The following is a 16818-nucleotide window of genomic DNA, read 5'->3' as shown; positions in this document are numbered from 1 at the left end:
CGACATTAATGAAACCTATTAATTATATCATCCTTTTATTTTTTTAAAAGAACTTTGGAAAAATAGGAATGTTTATTCCATTTTGGTTCTATAATTGTTTCACCTACACCAAATTGCATAGCTTATTGTATTGCTTTATTTTTCTCAACTTGTTCCCAAAATATATTATTTACTTTTTTTAAGAAAATAATATTTTCATATCTATATTTATTGGATTACATAATATTCAGCTGAATCATCTAATTAGATAGATATTATAAGTTGTAGATGATTTTGCCATCTATGAGCAACAAACACACTGATTCATCAACAAATATACAACTTTTGGTAAGCATGAAACTTCATGGAAAAGTAGACAACAGAAGGTGACATGCTAGAGGAGAAGGCTTAGCTAAGAACTTAGGGAGCTGAGGCATCAATTGATTTTATGGGGGAGAATGGAAGGCATGTGTGGATGTGAAAAATGGATGTCAGTAAACCAAGTTCAGCTGTGAGGTTTCCCCAGAGTAAACAAGAGTTAGAGCAAAGCTTTTGTCTTCAAGTTCATTTACTAGTTAAATTTTGAAGGAAAAAAAAAACCCAACAACTAACAAATAAGCCCAGAAAACATTCCAATGGTAGAACTAGAAAATCTTTCCATCTGTCACTTTGCTCTGCCAATAACTGCTAACATTTAATTCAAGGAGAAAGATAGCTAAAATCGAAATACAAAATTCTTGATTGGTCCAACATTAAAAAATGGAGGAAATAAAGTTATTAGAAATAAAAGCTTTGCTGTCCTTTCAAGAAAAATATATTTATGTAACTTCATGAAGAATTTAATGATTTTTTGTTTCCACTATGTTGGAGAATTTTGTAATCCTTTTAAGTATGAGTGGTCTATACCAAAGAGAATGGTAGGATAAAGAGTGGGAAAAGGGGGAGGGGGTCCATCGTTTTCTTTAGAGATTAAGAAAAAGAAAAACAAAAGAAAATCAAAATTGCTTCTCTTACATAATAACTTTTATGCTTCTAAAAACACACTAACACAGGAGTCCTAGACTTCACAGATGTTTATCATTTGTTTTAGAGAATTAATTTTACACTGAAATAGGTATAAGCCCTTAATAGTTTTAAACATCATTAGCTGGCAAAAAGGTCAATGTCAATATTAAGATGGTCTGTCCTCTGGTCTCTTATATGTTGGTATTCATGGTAAGATAGATGAAAGAAAGTGAGAAGACTGAGTTCATGAAGGGCCTATTAATCTTAACCAGAAACTCTGTGTGGGGATTGGGGATTGGGGCTAACCAGAGACTGAGTCCTAAACATTGAATTTTGGCCACACATAATTCTGTTTTATTCACTAAAGTGGAAAAATTTTAAGTTAAACACAGGCATGATGAAACTTGCTGAAAAATAAAATTGGTAATTTCTCAAAGCTCTCTTATTTTTTCAAAAAAAATTATGATATAATTCCATGTGGTGGCCTTGGAAATGTTAGCATAATTGCTCTCTAATCCTTCTGTTAACCTTATTTATTTTATTATTTTTATTCTTGGTGAAATCCTTTAACCTCAGTGTCCTTGTAGTTGAAGAAATGGAAACACATTCCCAAAGCGTAATTTCTGGAAGCCAAAAGTATCATGTCTAGCTACCTTGAGAAGACAAATAATATAAGCATTTTTGGTCATATCTTGTATTAATTTATCCTGCTCTTTCTAGTGAGAAGCACAAGGATTATCTTGGATTTTTTGTTTGTTTTTTGTTTGTTTGTTTTTTCATTACAACCTCATCACGTGGTAAATGAGGAAAAAGTCAGTGAGGAGGAATAAATGGACAAGATTGAACTATGATGAGATGAAAAAATGAACTACAATTTATTAGATCAGGAAAAGTCACAATGAGTCTGAGGTTTTGGTGCTTGTTCAGTGTATGCAAAGGAGATAATAGCATCTCTCTCAACCTGGCCCAAGACCCTTCAGAGCAACACAACCCTCAAAGGGGCCTATTTTAAGGAAATTAAAGAAAGCAGCAAGAGAAAATTGTTTCTAAGTGATTTTATCCATTAGCACTGACGATTTGAGCCAATTCCCTCCAACATACCTTGAAATATATTTTAAAAACCTTGAAGATATAGACTTTCAACAAGCTATAACAGTTTTTGTATCTGGTTTCCTTTCCTTCCTATTGTTAGTGACTGAACTCTTCACTTTTTTTTTTGTTTTATCCTTCTCACTAGACTGAGATCCTTGAAGGAAGCAAGAAGTATTTTGTGCATCACCATAACTTAGTTCCTTCTACTATGGATGGTTCATTGTGGGTGATAAATGACTTGAATTAATTGATGATTTCTAAATAAGAGTAATATGTTCACTCAATACTGATACCTTTTCACAAATCTGAAACCACTTTATTTGATGAAGAAAAAAAAGGAAGTCTCAGAAAAATGAAAAAAAAATTCTCTCCTCAGAAGTCTTCATCAGGGACTGGAGAAATAGAAAAGTGGGTAGCATGTTTATCTATTGCATGTAGCTGACCCGATTTTGATACTTGGCACCTCATATGATTCTCTGAGCTAGCCGGGAATATTTCTGAACACAGAGCTAGGAGTAAACCTGAAACTGTGAGGATAGTTCAAAGACCATGACTATGAAAATCGTTGTTGCATTTAAAAGTTTTATAGCCCAGAATAAGATGGCTTGTTTTTTTGTTTTGATTTTTTAGTTTATATTATTCCAATCAGTCCTCACTTTTGTCATCTTCCAATATAAAGTGAATTACGTTATTTCTAAAACAATGTCCAACTACTCAGAAGTCCTTTGGTAGACTGGAAAAATAGTGTAGAAAATAAGGCATCTATCATGTACCCCATTAACCCTAGCTTGAATTCCCTTATATATGGTCTCCTGAACACCATAAGGGATCACTCCTGTGTGCACAGCCAGAAATAACTCCCAAGCAACAGAGCCTATGCAATTACCCAAGTTTAGCTAGAGAGTCTTGGGAGTTTTCTGTGAAATTTTTTAAGTTCTGTAGGAAAAAAGATTGGAAAAAAGAATTGTGTTTGACCTATCACACTTACATATTAATCCCTGAACACAAAACAAGTAATACAAGATCACCCTAACGCACAAGCACCACTGTTCCCTCAGGGGTATCTCTTGTTAATAATGAACAAAGATACTATTTCAACCTCCCCTGAAAACCATTTGAGATCAAGAATACAAGAGATAATACCAAGTGGAGCAGTCTTCCCAATGAGCAGCCTGCAACACTGAAAAACTGCTTCCTGACTCCCTGTATGGAAACTTGCAACACCCTGTATGCTCTGGGAAATTCTTCCCTATTAATTTCAAGAGAGATGATCACTTTATTTTCTAGACATCATTCCATACTAGGAGCAAAGTTTAGACTATAGGATGTTCTAGAGCAGGGGTCTCAAACTCACAGTCCGCGGGCCGTTTGTGGCCCTCCGTACAACATTTTGTGGCCTGCAACCGGCCTTCAGATATTGCAGTATTCGTGATTATTCGCTTACCAAATAATCACAATAAATATCGCATTAGGAAGAAAAAAATCGCATTAAACATTCACATACCCCGAGCAGTTCCGTTAGGGGTATGCAAATGTTTAATGTGATATTTTGCAATATTTTTTCTTACTAATACAATTTTTTTATTGTGAATCATGAATATTTTGCATCTAGTGCAGACGTCATTTCCTCTGCTCCTGCCTGCTGTCCATTGCATTATCGGAGGCCTAAGGGAGAGAAGGGAGAGAAGTTTAGTACAGAATTAGATTTTGTCATACCTTCATCATGACTTCATCAAAGCCTGCAGTGAAGAGAAAGATTGATGACGAAGACAGACAATTTCAGGAAAAGTGGGAGATGCAGTATTTCTTTGTTGAGCACAGGGGCATCCCCACATGTCTTATTTGCTCAGAGAAAGTTGCAGTGTACAAGTAATACAACTTAAAACGCCATTTTTCAACTAAACATGCTGAGAATGCTCAAGGAAATGAGAAAGCCAAGTGGGTTGCCAGTCTTAAAGCATGTTTAATGAGGCAACAAGATTTCTTCAAGAAAACAACCAAAGAATATTGCATCAGTCGTAGCTAGTTACATTGTTAGTGAGATGATTGCTAAGGCAGGGAAACCATTCACAGAAGGAGAGTTTGTTAAAAAAAAATGCATGCTACAGGCTGCAAGTATTATCTGTCTGGAAAAGAAAGGTCAGTTTAGCAAAATCAGCCTTTCTGCCAACACTGTGGCAGAGCGCATTTCTGACAATTCAAGTGACATTTATCATCAACTGTGTGAGAAAGCCAAATGTTTTAATGCATACTCAGTTGCTCTTGATGAGGGCACAGATATAACAGTCACTGCACAGCTCACAATTTATGTCCGTGATGTTGATTGCAATTTTGAGTTAACAGAGGAGCTGCTCACAATAATTCCAAAGAATGGCCAGACCACCGCTAATGAGATATTTTGGCATCTGTGTGATGCCATTGAGAATGCAGGTTTGCCATGGAATAGGTTTTATTGGAATAATAACCAATGGAGTGCCATTGGTGACAGGGAGGAAAATAGACTGGTGGCACTTGTTCAAAAAAAATTTGAAGAGGAGGGTGTAGAGAAGGCCATTGCTCTTCACTGCATTATCCATCAGCAGGCCCTTTGCAGTAATGCCTGCCATGTGACAATGTGATGTCTGTTGTTGTGAAATGCATCAACCAAATCAGATCCAGGGGCTTAAAGAACAAATGTGATTCCATGCTTTTTTAGAGGAAATGGAGTCAGAATATGAAGATGTGCTCTATTTCACCAAGGTACGTTGGCTCAGTAGGGGAAATGTCCTGAAAAGATTTTTTTGAATTGAGAGAAGAAGTGAAAGCCTTCATGGAGAAGGATGAAAATGCTGTTTCTGAGTTGAGTGATCACAAATGGCTCATGGACTTAGCTTTTTTTGTTAACATCACACATAAGCTGAATGTACTAACAAGATGTTACAAGGCCCGGGGCAGCTTATCAGTGCTGCCTATGAGAACATGAGTGCATTCTCCACAAAACTTGTGTTATGGAAATCCCAGCTCTCTCTGACAAGCCTTTGCCATTTCCCAGCATGCAAGGAACTTGTGGATGCAGGTATACCATTCAGTGGTGAGAAATACGTTGATGCTATTTTTAAGCTAGAGAAGGAATTTGATCACAGATTTGTAGACTTCAAAAAGCACAGAGCTACTTTCCAAATTTTTGTGGACCCCTTTTCCTTTGATGTACAAGATGCCCCTCCTGTGCTTCAAATGGAGCTCATTGACCTGCAATGCAACTCTGATCTCAAAGCCAAGTTCAGGGAGATTAGTGGAAAAGCAGACATGCATGGGCAATTTTTGAGAGAATTGCCCCTCAGCTTCCCTGAGCTTTCCTGAATGTTCAAGCACACCATGTGCCTTTTTGGGAGCACATAATTGTGTGAAAAGTTATTCTCCACATTGAACTTCAATAAGTCAAAGTACAGGTCTAGACTTAATGATGATCATCTTCAAGTCATACTGAGGGTCTCAACTGCTTTCTCTCTAAAGCCAAATGTGGTTCAGATTTGTGAGAAGAAGCACTGTCAAGTCTCTGGCAGCAAGGAATTGGCAAAAGATGCCATGTTCAGAAGAACTGTTCATGATCTTCACTCAATGTTCTATTCATGTTCAGAAGAAATAATTAAAACTGTTAATAATGACGTTTGAGGACTTTTTTTTTGGTGAAATCCCTTATGCGGCCCTGCCTCACCCTGACTTTGCCTCCTGCGGCCCTCAGGTAAATTGAGTTTGAGACCCCTGTTCTAAAGAAAGCCTGAGTCTTAACATTCTAGGAATCTTTCCAGTGGAATGCAATTTCCATGGGAATAGGGATCATTTCTAATGTAGTTCTGGGATCTCCCTGGTAGAAATTCAATCCATATCTGCTGTATGAATGAATGCTTCATCAGAATAACTGTTCATGTCATCATATTTTCAAGTGATCCAACTCTGTATAACTGTGTTTGGAATCAGTCTGTATTGGAATAGAAAAAACAGGCTTAAATATTATCTAGTCTTAAATTTTATTATCTAATCAATGCATCTGAAGAATATCATCACCCTACCTTTCTGTAATTATTTCTTTTCTACCCTATTCTCCCCCCAAATCACTTAACTTATATAACATCTATGATTTGCTAATTTCAAACTTTCCCTTCTACTCCACAAGAACTAAATTTCTTGCCCTTTTTGGGGGGGCCATACCCAGTGACAGTCTCAAGGATTACTTCTGGCTCTGCGCTCAGAAATATCTCCTGGCTTGGGGAACCATATGAGATGCCGGGGATCAAACTATAGTCCTTTCTAGACTAGTGTGGGCAAAGCAGATGCCCTACCACTTGCGCCACTGCTCTGGCCCTCTTGCCCATTTTTTACTGCTATATTCTAAGTGCCCCAAATCAGAGCTTGGCATGAATTAAAGGTTCAGTAACAATTTACCAAGTAAATAAATACATGAATTATTTTCCAGCATGGACTCCATGTACAAGATTTTCTGCAGGGCATTGCCACATACCAGTTCTTACTTCAAACCTGAGAGAGAAATAAGAAGGCTAGGGCGTATGCGTCTCATTTTTATCAATGATTCACATAAGTTCAAAGATCAACTAGTCTATCCAACTCACTAAATAAAACGTAATGCTTGAGTGCAGCATTTTTCATAAACATAGGTTATTTGGCACTGCATCAAAATGAAAGTCTTCCAATTCTGATGAGCTTTCCACTCCAATTATTTATGAGTCTGGTTTGCCCTTAGTTAAGCTACCTAAGACTTTCCATTAGTGAGCACAAACTCCAGTACATGACTATTCCCTTATATGTTGTATCTTTAATAGTTTGAATTCCTTGCACTCCCATAAATATTAATTTCCCAACATCAAATTCATGGCTTATCTTTTATAAGGAAAATCTTGAATTCAATGATGGCTTTGCTCAGACAAGCTGCCCTGTATAAGGCCAAAATGCCAGTTTCCTCTTCACCTTTCAGCTTCTGGACATCTCCATTAAATGGACCACCCAAGAAACCTTTCCTCCGAAGTACCTTCATTATGACCCAGAAACTTCTAGGCAGCTGATGTGTGACCAATGTCCTCCTGGCACAGCGCTTAAACAACACTGCACCACAAGCTGGAAGACCGTGTGTGTCGCTTGCCCTGACTACCACTACACCGACAGATGGCACAACAATGTCGAGTGTCTGTACTGCAGCCCAGTGTGCAAGGAGCTGCAGTACGTGAAGCAGGAGTGCAACGCCACCCACAATCGCGTGTGTGAGTGCGAGGAAGGTCGCTACCTGGACCTGGAGTTCTGCATCAAGCACAGACCCTGCCCCCCGGGGTTTGGAGTCCTACACCCTGGTATGCATAATTTTTTCCATGGCTGGAAACATGCAATAGAAATTCACAACATAGGTATTTGGGGGGGGGGGAGTTGAAGGGAACACAGTGACATTACAGGAAAGTAAATTGCCAAGATAATGGAACTTGCTAGGTACATACTCTACTTCTGGAAGGCTGCCAAAGGACCATTTCTCAGAGGATTACATTGACACTACAGGGCAATTTAGTGACAAATCTCAAATCGGCAAATTGCTCTCTAATGAGATGCGTGATGGATTGCTTAAAAAAAAAAAAAAAGCCCTAGACTAGGAGTTGCGCTGCTTTGAGTTGCTGTAGACCTCGGTGTTTCATTTCAGCCTGACCATCTTGAAACAGCAGTGCTTTTTGACAAACATCAGAAATGTTAATTGATACCAAGAGAGTAATTATGCTGATATTAATGAGGCTCTGGAGCACTCACAATGAGCAGTTATCATTAATTATGTAGGAACAGAGACTAAATAGGGAGATGCATTTCATTAATAAAAACGAAGCTAGTTCTTCCTTTGGCCTGGGAGTTGAGTGTCTGGGAGGATAAAGGCCATAGCAGCAGCTTCTCTCCCCTGAGCTTCTTCTTTATCTCAGACAAAACAGATCGTTAAGCCAAGAGTAAAGTACTTGTCTACAAAGTACTTTCACCTTCTGCATTTTGAACAGCAAAAAGGTTAAGGCCGGAGAAGGCTGCATGTATTTTTAGTTTTGATGCACATTTTGATGCACATCACATCTCAGAAGTTTCTATTTAGCCTGTACTTTTCATGACTTAGGAAAATTAAAAGTATTCTTTTACTTTTGTGTAAATACTCATAAACGGCATAGATTCTGGTTAGTTTGAAGCAGTGTTCCTTGATTTCAGCTCCATGGACATCTTGAGCTTGGTAATTCTCTCTGTGTTAGCTGTTCTAATGCATTGCAGTCATTAGTGGCATTCTTGGATTTTGGGTCACTAATTTCCAATACCAATCTTTCCCAGTTGTGACAACAAAAATGTCTCCAGGCATGGCCATTTTCCCATTAGATGAGAAAATGTCTCAAACTATTGGTTTAGAAGATGCTAATTATTTGTAACTAAAAGCTTAACATGAGAGATACAGTCTAGATTATTAGAAGACAAATACTTTCAGTTGGCAGACCAAGTCAATTATTCAAAAACTGACGTCTATTATCTTTCCAAAGTCTGACTGTAATGGATTAATCACACAATGTGGAAATTGCATAAGAATCCTTCAAAATAACTCTTGGGAATGTAAGGGAGAAATAAGTGACACATCCCATTTTTTTTTTTAATCAAATGAGACGTTGGGAATCAAAACTAAGCCAAGTTGTAAAATGAGAAAACCCATCCAACAAAAACATTTATTTTATTCAATACAGTAAGTTGGAACACTCAGATAAATTAAGGGGAAACTGGTTAGCTTATAAGTGAGCATATTTTTAAAAATAAAGAAAAGAGCAGAATTCTTTTCTTACATAATTATAAAAATCTGACTATAAAATGAGTCAGCAAGGCAATTTAGGACAAAGGTATCATTGTGGCAATTATTTACTCTCCCTTTCATAAAACCCACAGTACAGTTTCTGGTGGGAAATAAGCCATTTCCAGCCCCCCTAAGAATGAAAATATACCCTAAATCAATGGTCCTCAAACTACGGCCCGCTGGCCACATATTGTATTTATTCCCATTTTGTTTCTTCACTTCTAAATAAGGTATATGCAGTGTGCATAGAAATTTGTTCATAATTTTTGTCTTTACTATAATCTGGCCCGCCAACAATCTGAAGGACAGTGAACTGGCCCCATGTTTAAAAAGTTTGAGGACCCCTGCTAAATATTAATTAATAGCTGTTTCTTTTTTTTTTTTTCTTATGGGGAGAGGGCACATTTGGCTGTGCTCACATCCTTGCTCTGCATTCAGGAATCATTCTTAAAGGGACTCAGGGGACCATTTAGGGTGCTGAGGATCTAACAAACCCCAGTAGATTGTGTGCAAGGAAAGTGCCTTACCAGCTGTATATCTCTCCACCCTCTCAACAGCTGTATCTTTTTTGTTGCATTGAAGGCTCGCCACATTTTTCACTTTCTTCATTATATATGTTAATATCATCATTTTATTTAATTACCCATACCTAACTAACTGGCAACATTCTCAGTCCCACAGCAGAACTACTTCTTCTTAGTATTTCCATTTTGCCTACAAGATTATTCTTTTTTATATTTGCACTGATATTAATGAAACCAAGTTTTTTACTTAAAGAGAAGAGATGGATTTCTTTTTGTATCAAAGTTCTATCAATTATAATAGAGGGGAAGCTGGGAAATTTTGTTAAATAAAGCCTCTATGTAGATGAAGACTTTTATACTTCTATTATTCTTAGCTTCCTTTGTCAAAGAAATCTAAAGGCTAAGTAGGTGAAAGAAAACCTTATATCTATAACTTTCTCAGTAGAATAACTGAGTAGACTCAAGTCATAGCATTCTATCTGAACAATGACAATTGGCTTTTCAGTATATGTGTCAATTGGCTAAGGGAAGCTTGGATCTAGAGGTCCAAATCTACTTATTCCTAGAACATTATTAATGACAGAGTATCCTAGAATTCCTGTCTAAACACATCACTTACACTATTGTGGATTTGGCCATCAAGGAGAAATTCAATTAAAGAGTATGATACAGCAATAAAGCATTTTCAGCAGATTAAAAAAAATTAGGTGATAACTGAGGTGATGCCACTGCAACCTTGGAAATGACATTTAATATGTGAAGATCCCAACCCAGGTTTTCCCCTCATCTTTTTCTCTGCCCCTAGCCAGTCCCTTATACTGACTAAAATAGCAACAAGGCCCTTAAAAACTAAAGGAGGAGATAACCCTTTTATAATTTTTCCAGTTTTGGTGAAGGATTTGATTAGTGAGGTAAAAAAAGGTTTTTTTAAGAAGTAAAGTTTATTAATTTTTGCTTTCTTTCATTTGTCTCTTTTGGATTTTTTTCTTTTGCAGAAATCAAAATTGGCCTTAGACAGCCATATATGAATATTGTAGATCAAATTTGTTCAACTAGCTTACACTAGGTGGAGGTATTTTCTTATGCAAATATGCTATAATGTGTTATCTCTTTATGCACAATAGAGTCAAGAGTTTGAAGATATTTATTTTTAATTGCATTTTTAGTTGTTGACAGGTTCAAGTTTTTCTATAAATGATTTCTCAAAATTTATCTAGTATCTTTTCAGCATGAAATAAAATGCCCTTGTAGTCACCCTTCCCTGAAATTTTAATGACTGTGCTCTTTTAAAACGCAAAGGTTTAAGCCATGGTATATATCATTTCCATTTGCTGGGTAACTTAACTGCTGGCTTACGCTTTTGCGATAGCAGCCAACTTTATGGCACCTTCAAAAGTATATTATAATGTTGTAAATTTTTACTTCTCAAGATTAGCATACTTATGAGTTGCTTCTCAATTAGGATTCAGGAAAGAGAAGATTTAGGTAGAAAGCCATTGGAATTTAACCATTAGTATTCACTGGGCTCTGAGCTCAAAGAAAGATAAAGCAGGTACTTCATAGGAACATACCAGCACAGTTTCTTAGGAATCACTGAGTGAAGAATAGAGTTGCAAATAAGATTTTATGAACACATCAACATAGGCAGGACTAATGGACATTTTCCCTCACTCCTTTCTCATTTTCTTGAGTGTTGTTCATGCAACAGGAAAACAAAACTGTGCAAAGAAAAGAGGCTGCCTAAGGGGTTAAGTGTTGAAGTTTCCTTCTCTCCGTTCAAGGAAGTAAAAAAATGAACATGCTTCAAGCTTTGTGCAGCGTATTAGTTGCAATAAAAACTAAGTGAAATCACTTTCCAAAAGTATGTTAAGAGGGTATGTAGCTGTTGTGAAAGTGTTTGAGAAGAAGGTACTAAATTGCTGGTATTTTTCATAGGAACCCCAGAGCGAAATACAGTTTGCAAAAGATGTCCAGATGGGTTCTTCTCGAATGAAACATCATACAAAGCACCCTGTAGAAGACACACAAATTGTAGTGATTTTGGTCTGCATCTCACTCAGAGAGGAAATGCAACACATGACAATATATGTTCTGGAAACAGTGAATCTAATAAGAGATGCGGAATAGGTAATTATATTTTAAAACATCAGTCTTGTTCCACCTCTGAGTTGAATATGTGGCCATCTTAAGTGAAATCCATATTTTATCTTTTCTGAACTTTAACCAGCTCTGACTAGTGTCTATGTATCACTTCCATGTCATCAAGCAAAAGTTGCCCCCCAATTTTTAACTTCTCACAGATAAAAGTCCAGACTCTTTCTCGCTCTCACCCTGGAATCAACTCTTATTTATTGGGAAGAGGTGACTTTTACGATTGTGTGAGGCTAAGTGATCCAATTGTAAAATTATTTTCACAACTTAGAAGCCAAGTGAGGTACTTTGATGATGAATTAAAAATATGAAGCTGGAATTTGCTGTAAGCAGTGTTAACTGCATCTATTATGGGAGAAGCTCCAAGTTCATTTGATAGTCTGACATTTTTACTTAGCTAAGGTCACTGGCTCCAAGCCCAAGTAATCTTTCCGAATGTGTCCCAGGTTAGTCCAGCACTGATGACTTTAGTCTCCTCACCTTATCACTCACATTCTTAGGCTGATTACAGGCCATCAAACATCACATCAACGAAGATGTGCCTTTGAGCATATTTGGAGTTCTCAAACAGAGTCTATGCAGAAAATACACCCAACAGTGTCCCCATTGCTGGATAACTATTTTCTTAAAGAGTATCAATAGAAAACCATGCTCCCTTTCCCACTGGATTGCATTTGAGGTTACTTTTGCTTAGATTTCTCAATCCCTAGAGGCAAGATCAGTCACTTTGGGAAGCCCTTATTTATTTGGTATGGCATTCACCAACTTCACCCTTCTCAAACATCTTTGTATGTTACAGAAGTGAGTGAAACATACAAATGTGGGGTTAAGATTTAAGATTCCGGCCCAGTCCCAGAATGTTTTTGCATTGTATAATTGAAATCTTAAGCAAATCATTTAGCCTTAGTACAATCATCTAAAATATAGAATGAGGAGAGTAGTAAATAGAGTGAATTTTAACTTTAATATGATCTTTATTTAGTTCATTTAAAAACAATCATTCATAAGATACTAGGTGTAAATACTTTGCTAAATAGGATTTAATTTTCACAAAATATGGTGAAAGTTGCTAGTTTAATACAGGTGGTGAAGAAGAAAGTCAGAATTCAATTCAGATTTGATGAATTCAAAGATAAACTCCTGGGGTTGGGGAAAGAGTTAAAGGTTTAGTGTAGAGGCCCCTGCCTTGCAGAATTTCCAGAGAATCAATGGGGAGCCGACTGGAGGGAGCACTGAGCTGGGAGTAAACCTTGGGCACTGCAAGGTGCAGTCAAAAACTAAAACAAATTTTAAAGCTCAAAAATACCTAATTATTGGAATATAGTGACTCTACCTAAACATTCGTGCCATAGAAACCTTTTCTGTTTGTTTTGTTGTGGGGCCACATGTGGCAGTGTTTAGGGATTACTTCTAATTGTGCTCTCCAGGATCAGTCATGGCAGGGTTTAGGGGACTATTTGGGGTGCCAGAATCAAACCTGAGTTGTCAGTGTGAAAGGCAAGTGCCCTGCTCCTATACTATTTATCTCTCCAGACTCCATAGCACCCTCTTCTAAGTAACCTGTGTTTTTATTTAACTGATTTACTGCTGACTACATGCTGATATATTTTATTGTCATCCTTTATTCAAATGTAAATGCCATGTTACCAAATATGTATAAAATATACTATGCCACATTCCCTTTCAAGCTCTTTTAAAGGTACTGGTAATATTTGTCTTGAAATTGAAATATTCTGTGGACACTACTAGAAAAGCATTAGATGAGATGTTAATATTTGAATTAATATTGTAATTTATAGCACTATCACATTCTTGTTTTATATTTGTTAAATCCTTCCCCAATGCATTAAAAAAACTTTAGTATGAATATAAGTCAAGTTGGGCTGTAATCTGCTACTAAGGCCCATCAACAGAAGGCTATTTTCATTCCTATTTATCATTTTAGAATTTTATATCTTAGAAAATTCAAGATAGATTTGGTATGTTCCCTTTTAATTTTATTCGATAGATTTTGATGGCTTTCCTGTTATCTTTCAGATGTCACTCTGTGTGAGGAGGCATTTTTCAGGTTTGCTGTTCCTACAAAGATTACCCCTAACTGGCTCAGTGTCCTTGTAGAGAATTTGCCTGGCAACAAAATAAATGCAGAGAGCATAGAAAAAATAAAACGTCGGCACAGCTCTCAAGAACAAACTTTTCAGCTGCTAAAGTTGTGGAAGCATGAAAACAAAGACCAAGATATGGTCAAGAAGATCATCCAAGGTATGGCAATCTGAAATAAGTAAGAGGATCCAAAATCAAAGATACCTATTTATCATCAAGCAGGAACAAGTCTATATTCCAGTAGGTTTATTGAATGTTATTCTTCCCTTTGGAATTATTACCAAGTGATTGTGTAAATGCTATTCTAAGAGACATTAGACATGATTTTACTATCACTTCTACTACCCTTTTCCCCAAAACGAATAAACTTAAATGAAGGGCTGAGCCTCAAAAAATCTACCTTATATTCCTTAGTAATTTTATTAGCACACAAACTGGTATGCCTGAATGTTGTTTGGCACTTTGGAACTGACCTTGCAGTTCTAACATCAAATTATATTTTGCATTTATTTGGTAAGTCTCTCCAGAGAGCTTCTAAGTGTCTAACAGATATCTTTCCATTAATCCTCACAACATGCCTATTTTAAAATTACCATTTTAATAGCATGTGTTATAAGGATTAATGAGATAAAGTTTTGTATCATGTTTAAGCATTATTGAAGAAAGGGCTAGTTAAAACCAAGTACTCTCATATTTTTAAGTTTATAAAGAGAAAGGGAGAGAGATGTTGTATGATAATGATAGTCATGATGATGGTGGAAAATGCAGAATAAATATTAAGTTTTATCCAGTGTGAATAGAAGCATTAGGGAGTGTTCTGATTTCAACAAACAATGGAAAGTTATATAAAAAAACAAACAGAAGTTTATTATAAATCTGTCATGATGATGAACTATGCATTTTGATTTTGATTTGTAATTAAGTGACTAGAGTCTCACATATCCCCAAGAAGTGTGTAATGGAGGCAGCCAGTTTAAGGAGAGGAAGATTTTGAACAGCTGAATGTTTCCACTTGTGCAAAGATTAAACTTTTCAAGTTTTAGCCAACATACATACATTGAAGGTATAATTAGCCCTGAAGCAAAAAGGGAAGTGAAGTAGCAGAGACTTAGAGGAGACCAAATCTCTATTTTAGAAATGAGGACACTTCAACCCAGGAAGATGAACTTATTTGCCTTTAGGCTCAGAGATTCTAAATGACTTTGATAGAAACACTGGTTACTCCCTCTCTTAAATATGCCCTACCTCATTACTGAAATATTCTCTAAACCACGGACATTTCTTGAGCTCATAGATTAGTGTTTCAGATGGCCTCTTCCCTGGTGATAATTCTCTGGTGATGCTGTTTGTTGAAGACCTCACTGAAGCAACTCTCTCTTTTCTAAGATTGTCCACTCTCAACTGGAGAAAGTTAATCTTACAAAATAGCTAACTCAAAAAGCCTTTTATGTTTTTCCAAAATGTCATTGTCTTTATTTCCCAAAACCTTTTTTTTAGAAAATAGAGCATTTCTCTTGTTTCCTACATTTTGTTTTTTGGGTTCATTTTTTGGCTGCTTTTTTATTTTTGTTGTTTTTATACATTGAGAGTTTTCCACGAAACTCTGACAGATACCTAGAACATACATCAGTATTTCTAACACAAAATAATACTGATTTTAGTTCTCAGAAATCACTAGTATCACTTAACCCATCACACCTCCCACCCACCTGTCCCTTTCCTCATGCAACAAAAGAGAGGAAATGTTTTACTAAAAGTTTAAAAGTCTGGAAGAAATGTGTGCTCATCATTGTTTAGAAGAATATATGGTTTAGAAAAATATGTCATGTGAATGTCTCTGGGTTCCTTGATGCAGATATTGGCCTCTGTGAAAGCAACGTGCAACGCCATATGGGACAGGCCAACCTCACCTCGGAGCAGCTTCACAGACTGATGGACAGCTTGCCAGGGAAGAAAGTTCCCATGGAAGACATTGAGAGAGCCACAAAGACATGTACCTCCAGCGAGCAAATCCTGAAGCTGCTCAGCTTGTGGAGAATAAGAAATGGTGACCAAGACAGCCTGAAGGGTCTGATGGAGGCCCTCAAGCATTTGAAGACATACCACTTCCCTAAAACTGTCACTCAGAGTCTGAAGAAGACCATTCGGTTCCTGCACAGCTTTACAATGTACAGACTGTATCAGAAACTATTTATAGAAATGGTCGAAAAGCAGGTGCAATCCGTAAAAATAAGCTGCCTATAACTGGGAATGGTCATTGAGTGGTTTCTGGGCCACATTGTAGTGAACTGTTTCTCAGGCACCTGATGGGAGCAATAACGTCTTTCTCCTCACCAAGTGTTAAATCTGGCCATAAAGTACACTAGAAGCTGTGGTGTAGGAAAGAACTAACTTCTCCCTCATTCCTTCCTCTGCTCTCTAAGTTTATTCAATTCCAAATTGTTTTCCCAACTAAAAGATCTGGCCCAATATCTACTGACTATTGTTTTCCCCTTATTACTACTTAGAGTAATTCAACTGGAAATAAGAAACTAGACTCTGATGTGCCTGAAAAAAATTGGGAATGTCTAACTTAAATACTTTGAGTTCTCAGCTATTTTAGAGGCTTTTATTAGAAAGCTATAATTTTTAAATAAAAGTAACTAATATATCTTTAACACTATTACAGTATTTGCTATTTATATCACTCAGATATAAGGTTTGTACATATTAATTCAATTTCTTGTGACATAATTTTAGAATGGAAAAATATATTCTGTTTATTATGACAAATGAAAGATATAAGAAATATATTTTTAATGGAGTTTGTAGCATTTTTCTAATAGGTACTGCCATTCTTCCTGTGTGGGGTGATTTTATAATATTGTTTTAGTCTAAGCTGTAATATCATTTTATAGAAAATAATTATTATTAAATCAAAAGTTTATCGTTGGAACATGGATGAAATATAAATTATCTGAATATTAGATGCTCTGAGAAAATGAATGTACCTTATTTAAAAGATTTTATGTTTTAACATATGAACATCATTAAATTTATCAAATTATTTTTTACTGCTTTACCTCTTGCTTTTATTTGAATCAGACACCGATAGATCAGAGCTGTCAAAAATTTCCCTATTATTTT

At 36.5% G+C, this 16818-nt stretch overlaps 1 protein-coding gene across 1 annotated transcript in view; it reads left to right on the top strand.

The window, feature by feature from the left end:
• Positions 1–16227, top strand: part of TNFRSF11B (TNF receptor superfamily member 11b) — a 28842-nt gene extending 12615 nt beyond the window's left edge. Inside the window, exons 2-5 of the mRNA XM_049773460.1 lie at positions 7046–7415; positions 11374–11565; positions 13627–13851; positions 15548–16227. Coding sequence (XP_049629417.1) covers positions 7046–7415; positions 11374–11565; positions 13627–13851; positions 15548–15936 — 1176 coding nt within the window. The 3' untranslated portion in view covers positions 15937–16227. The remainder of the gene's footprint in view (positions 1–7045; positions 7416–11373; positions 11566–13626; positions 13852–15547) is intronic.
• The last annotated feature ends 591 nt before the right edge of the window (positions 16228–16818 follow it).

Source organism: Suncus etruscus, chromosome 5 (assembly GCF_024139225.1).
Source record: "Suncus etruscus isolate mSunEtr1 chromosome 5, mSunEtr1.pri.cur, whole genome shotgun sequence".
NCBI lineage: Eukaryota > Metazoa > Chordata > Mammalia > Eulipotyphla > Soricidae > Suncus > Suncus etruscus.
Note: the sequence above shows the minus strand (reverse complement) of the source record. Positions and strands in the feature narration are given on the sequence as shown.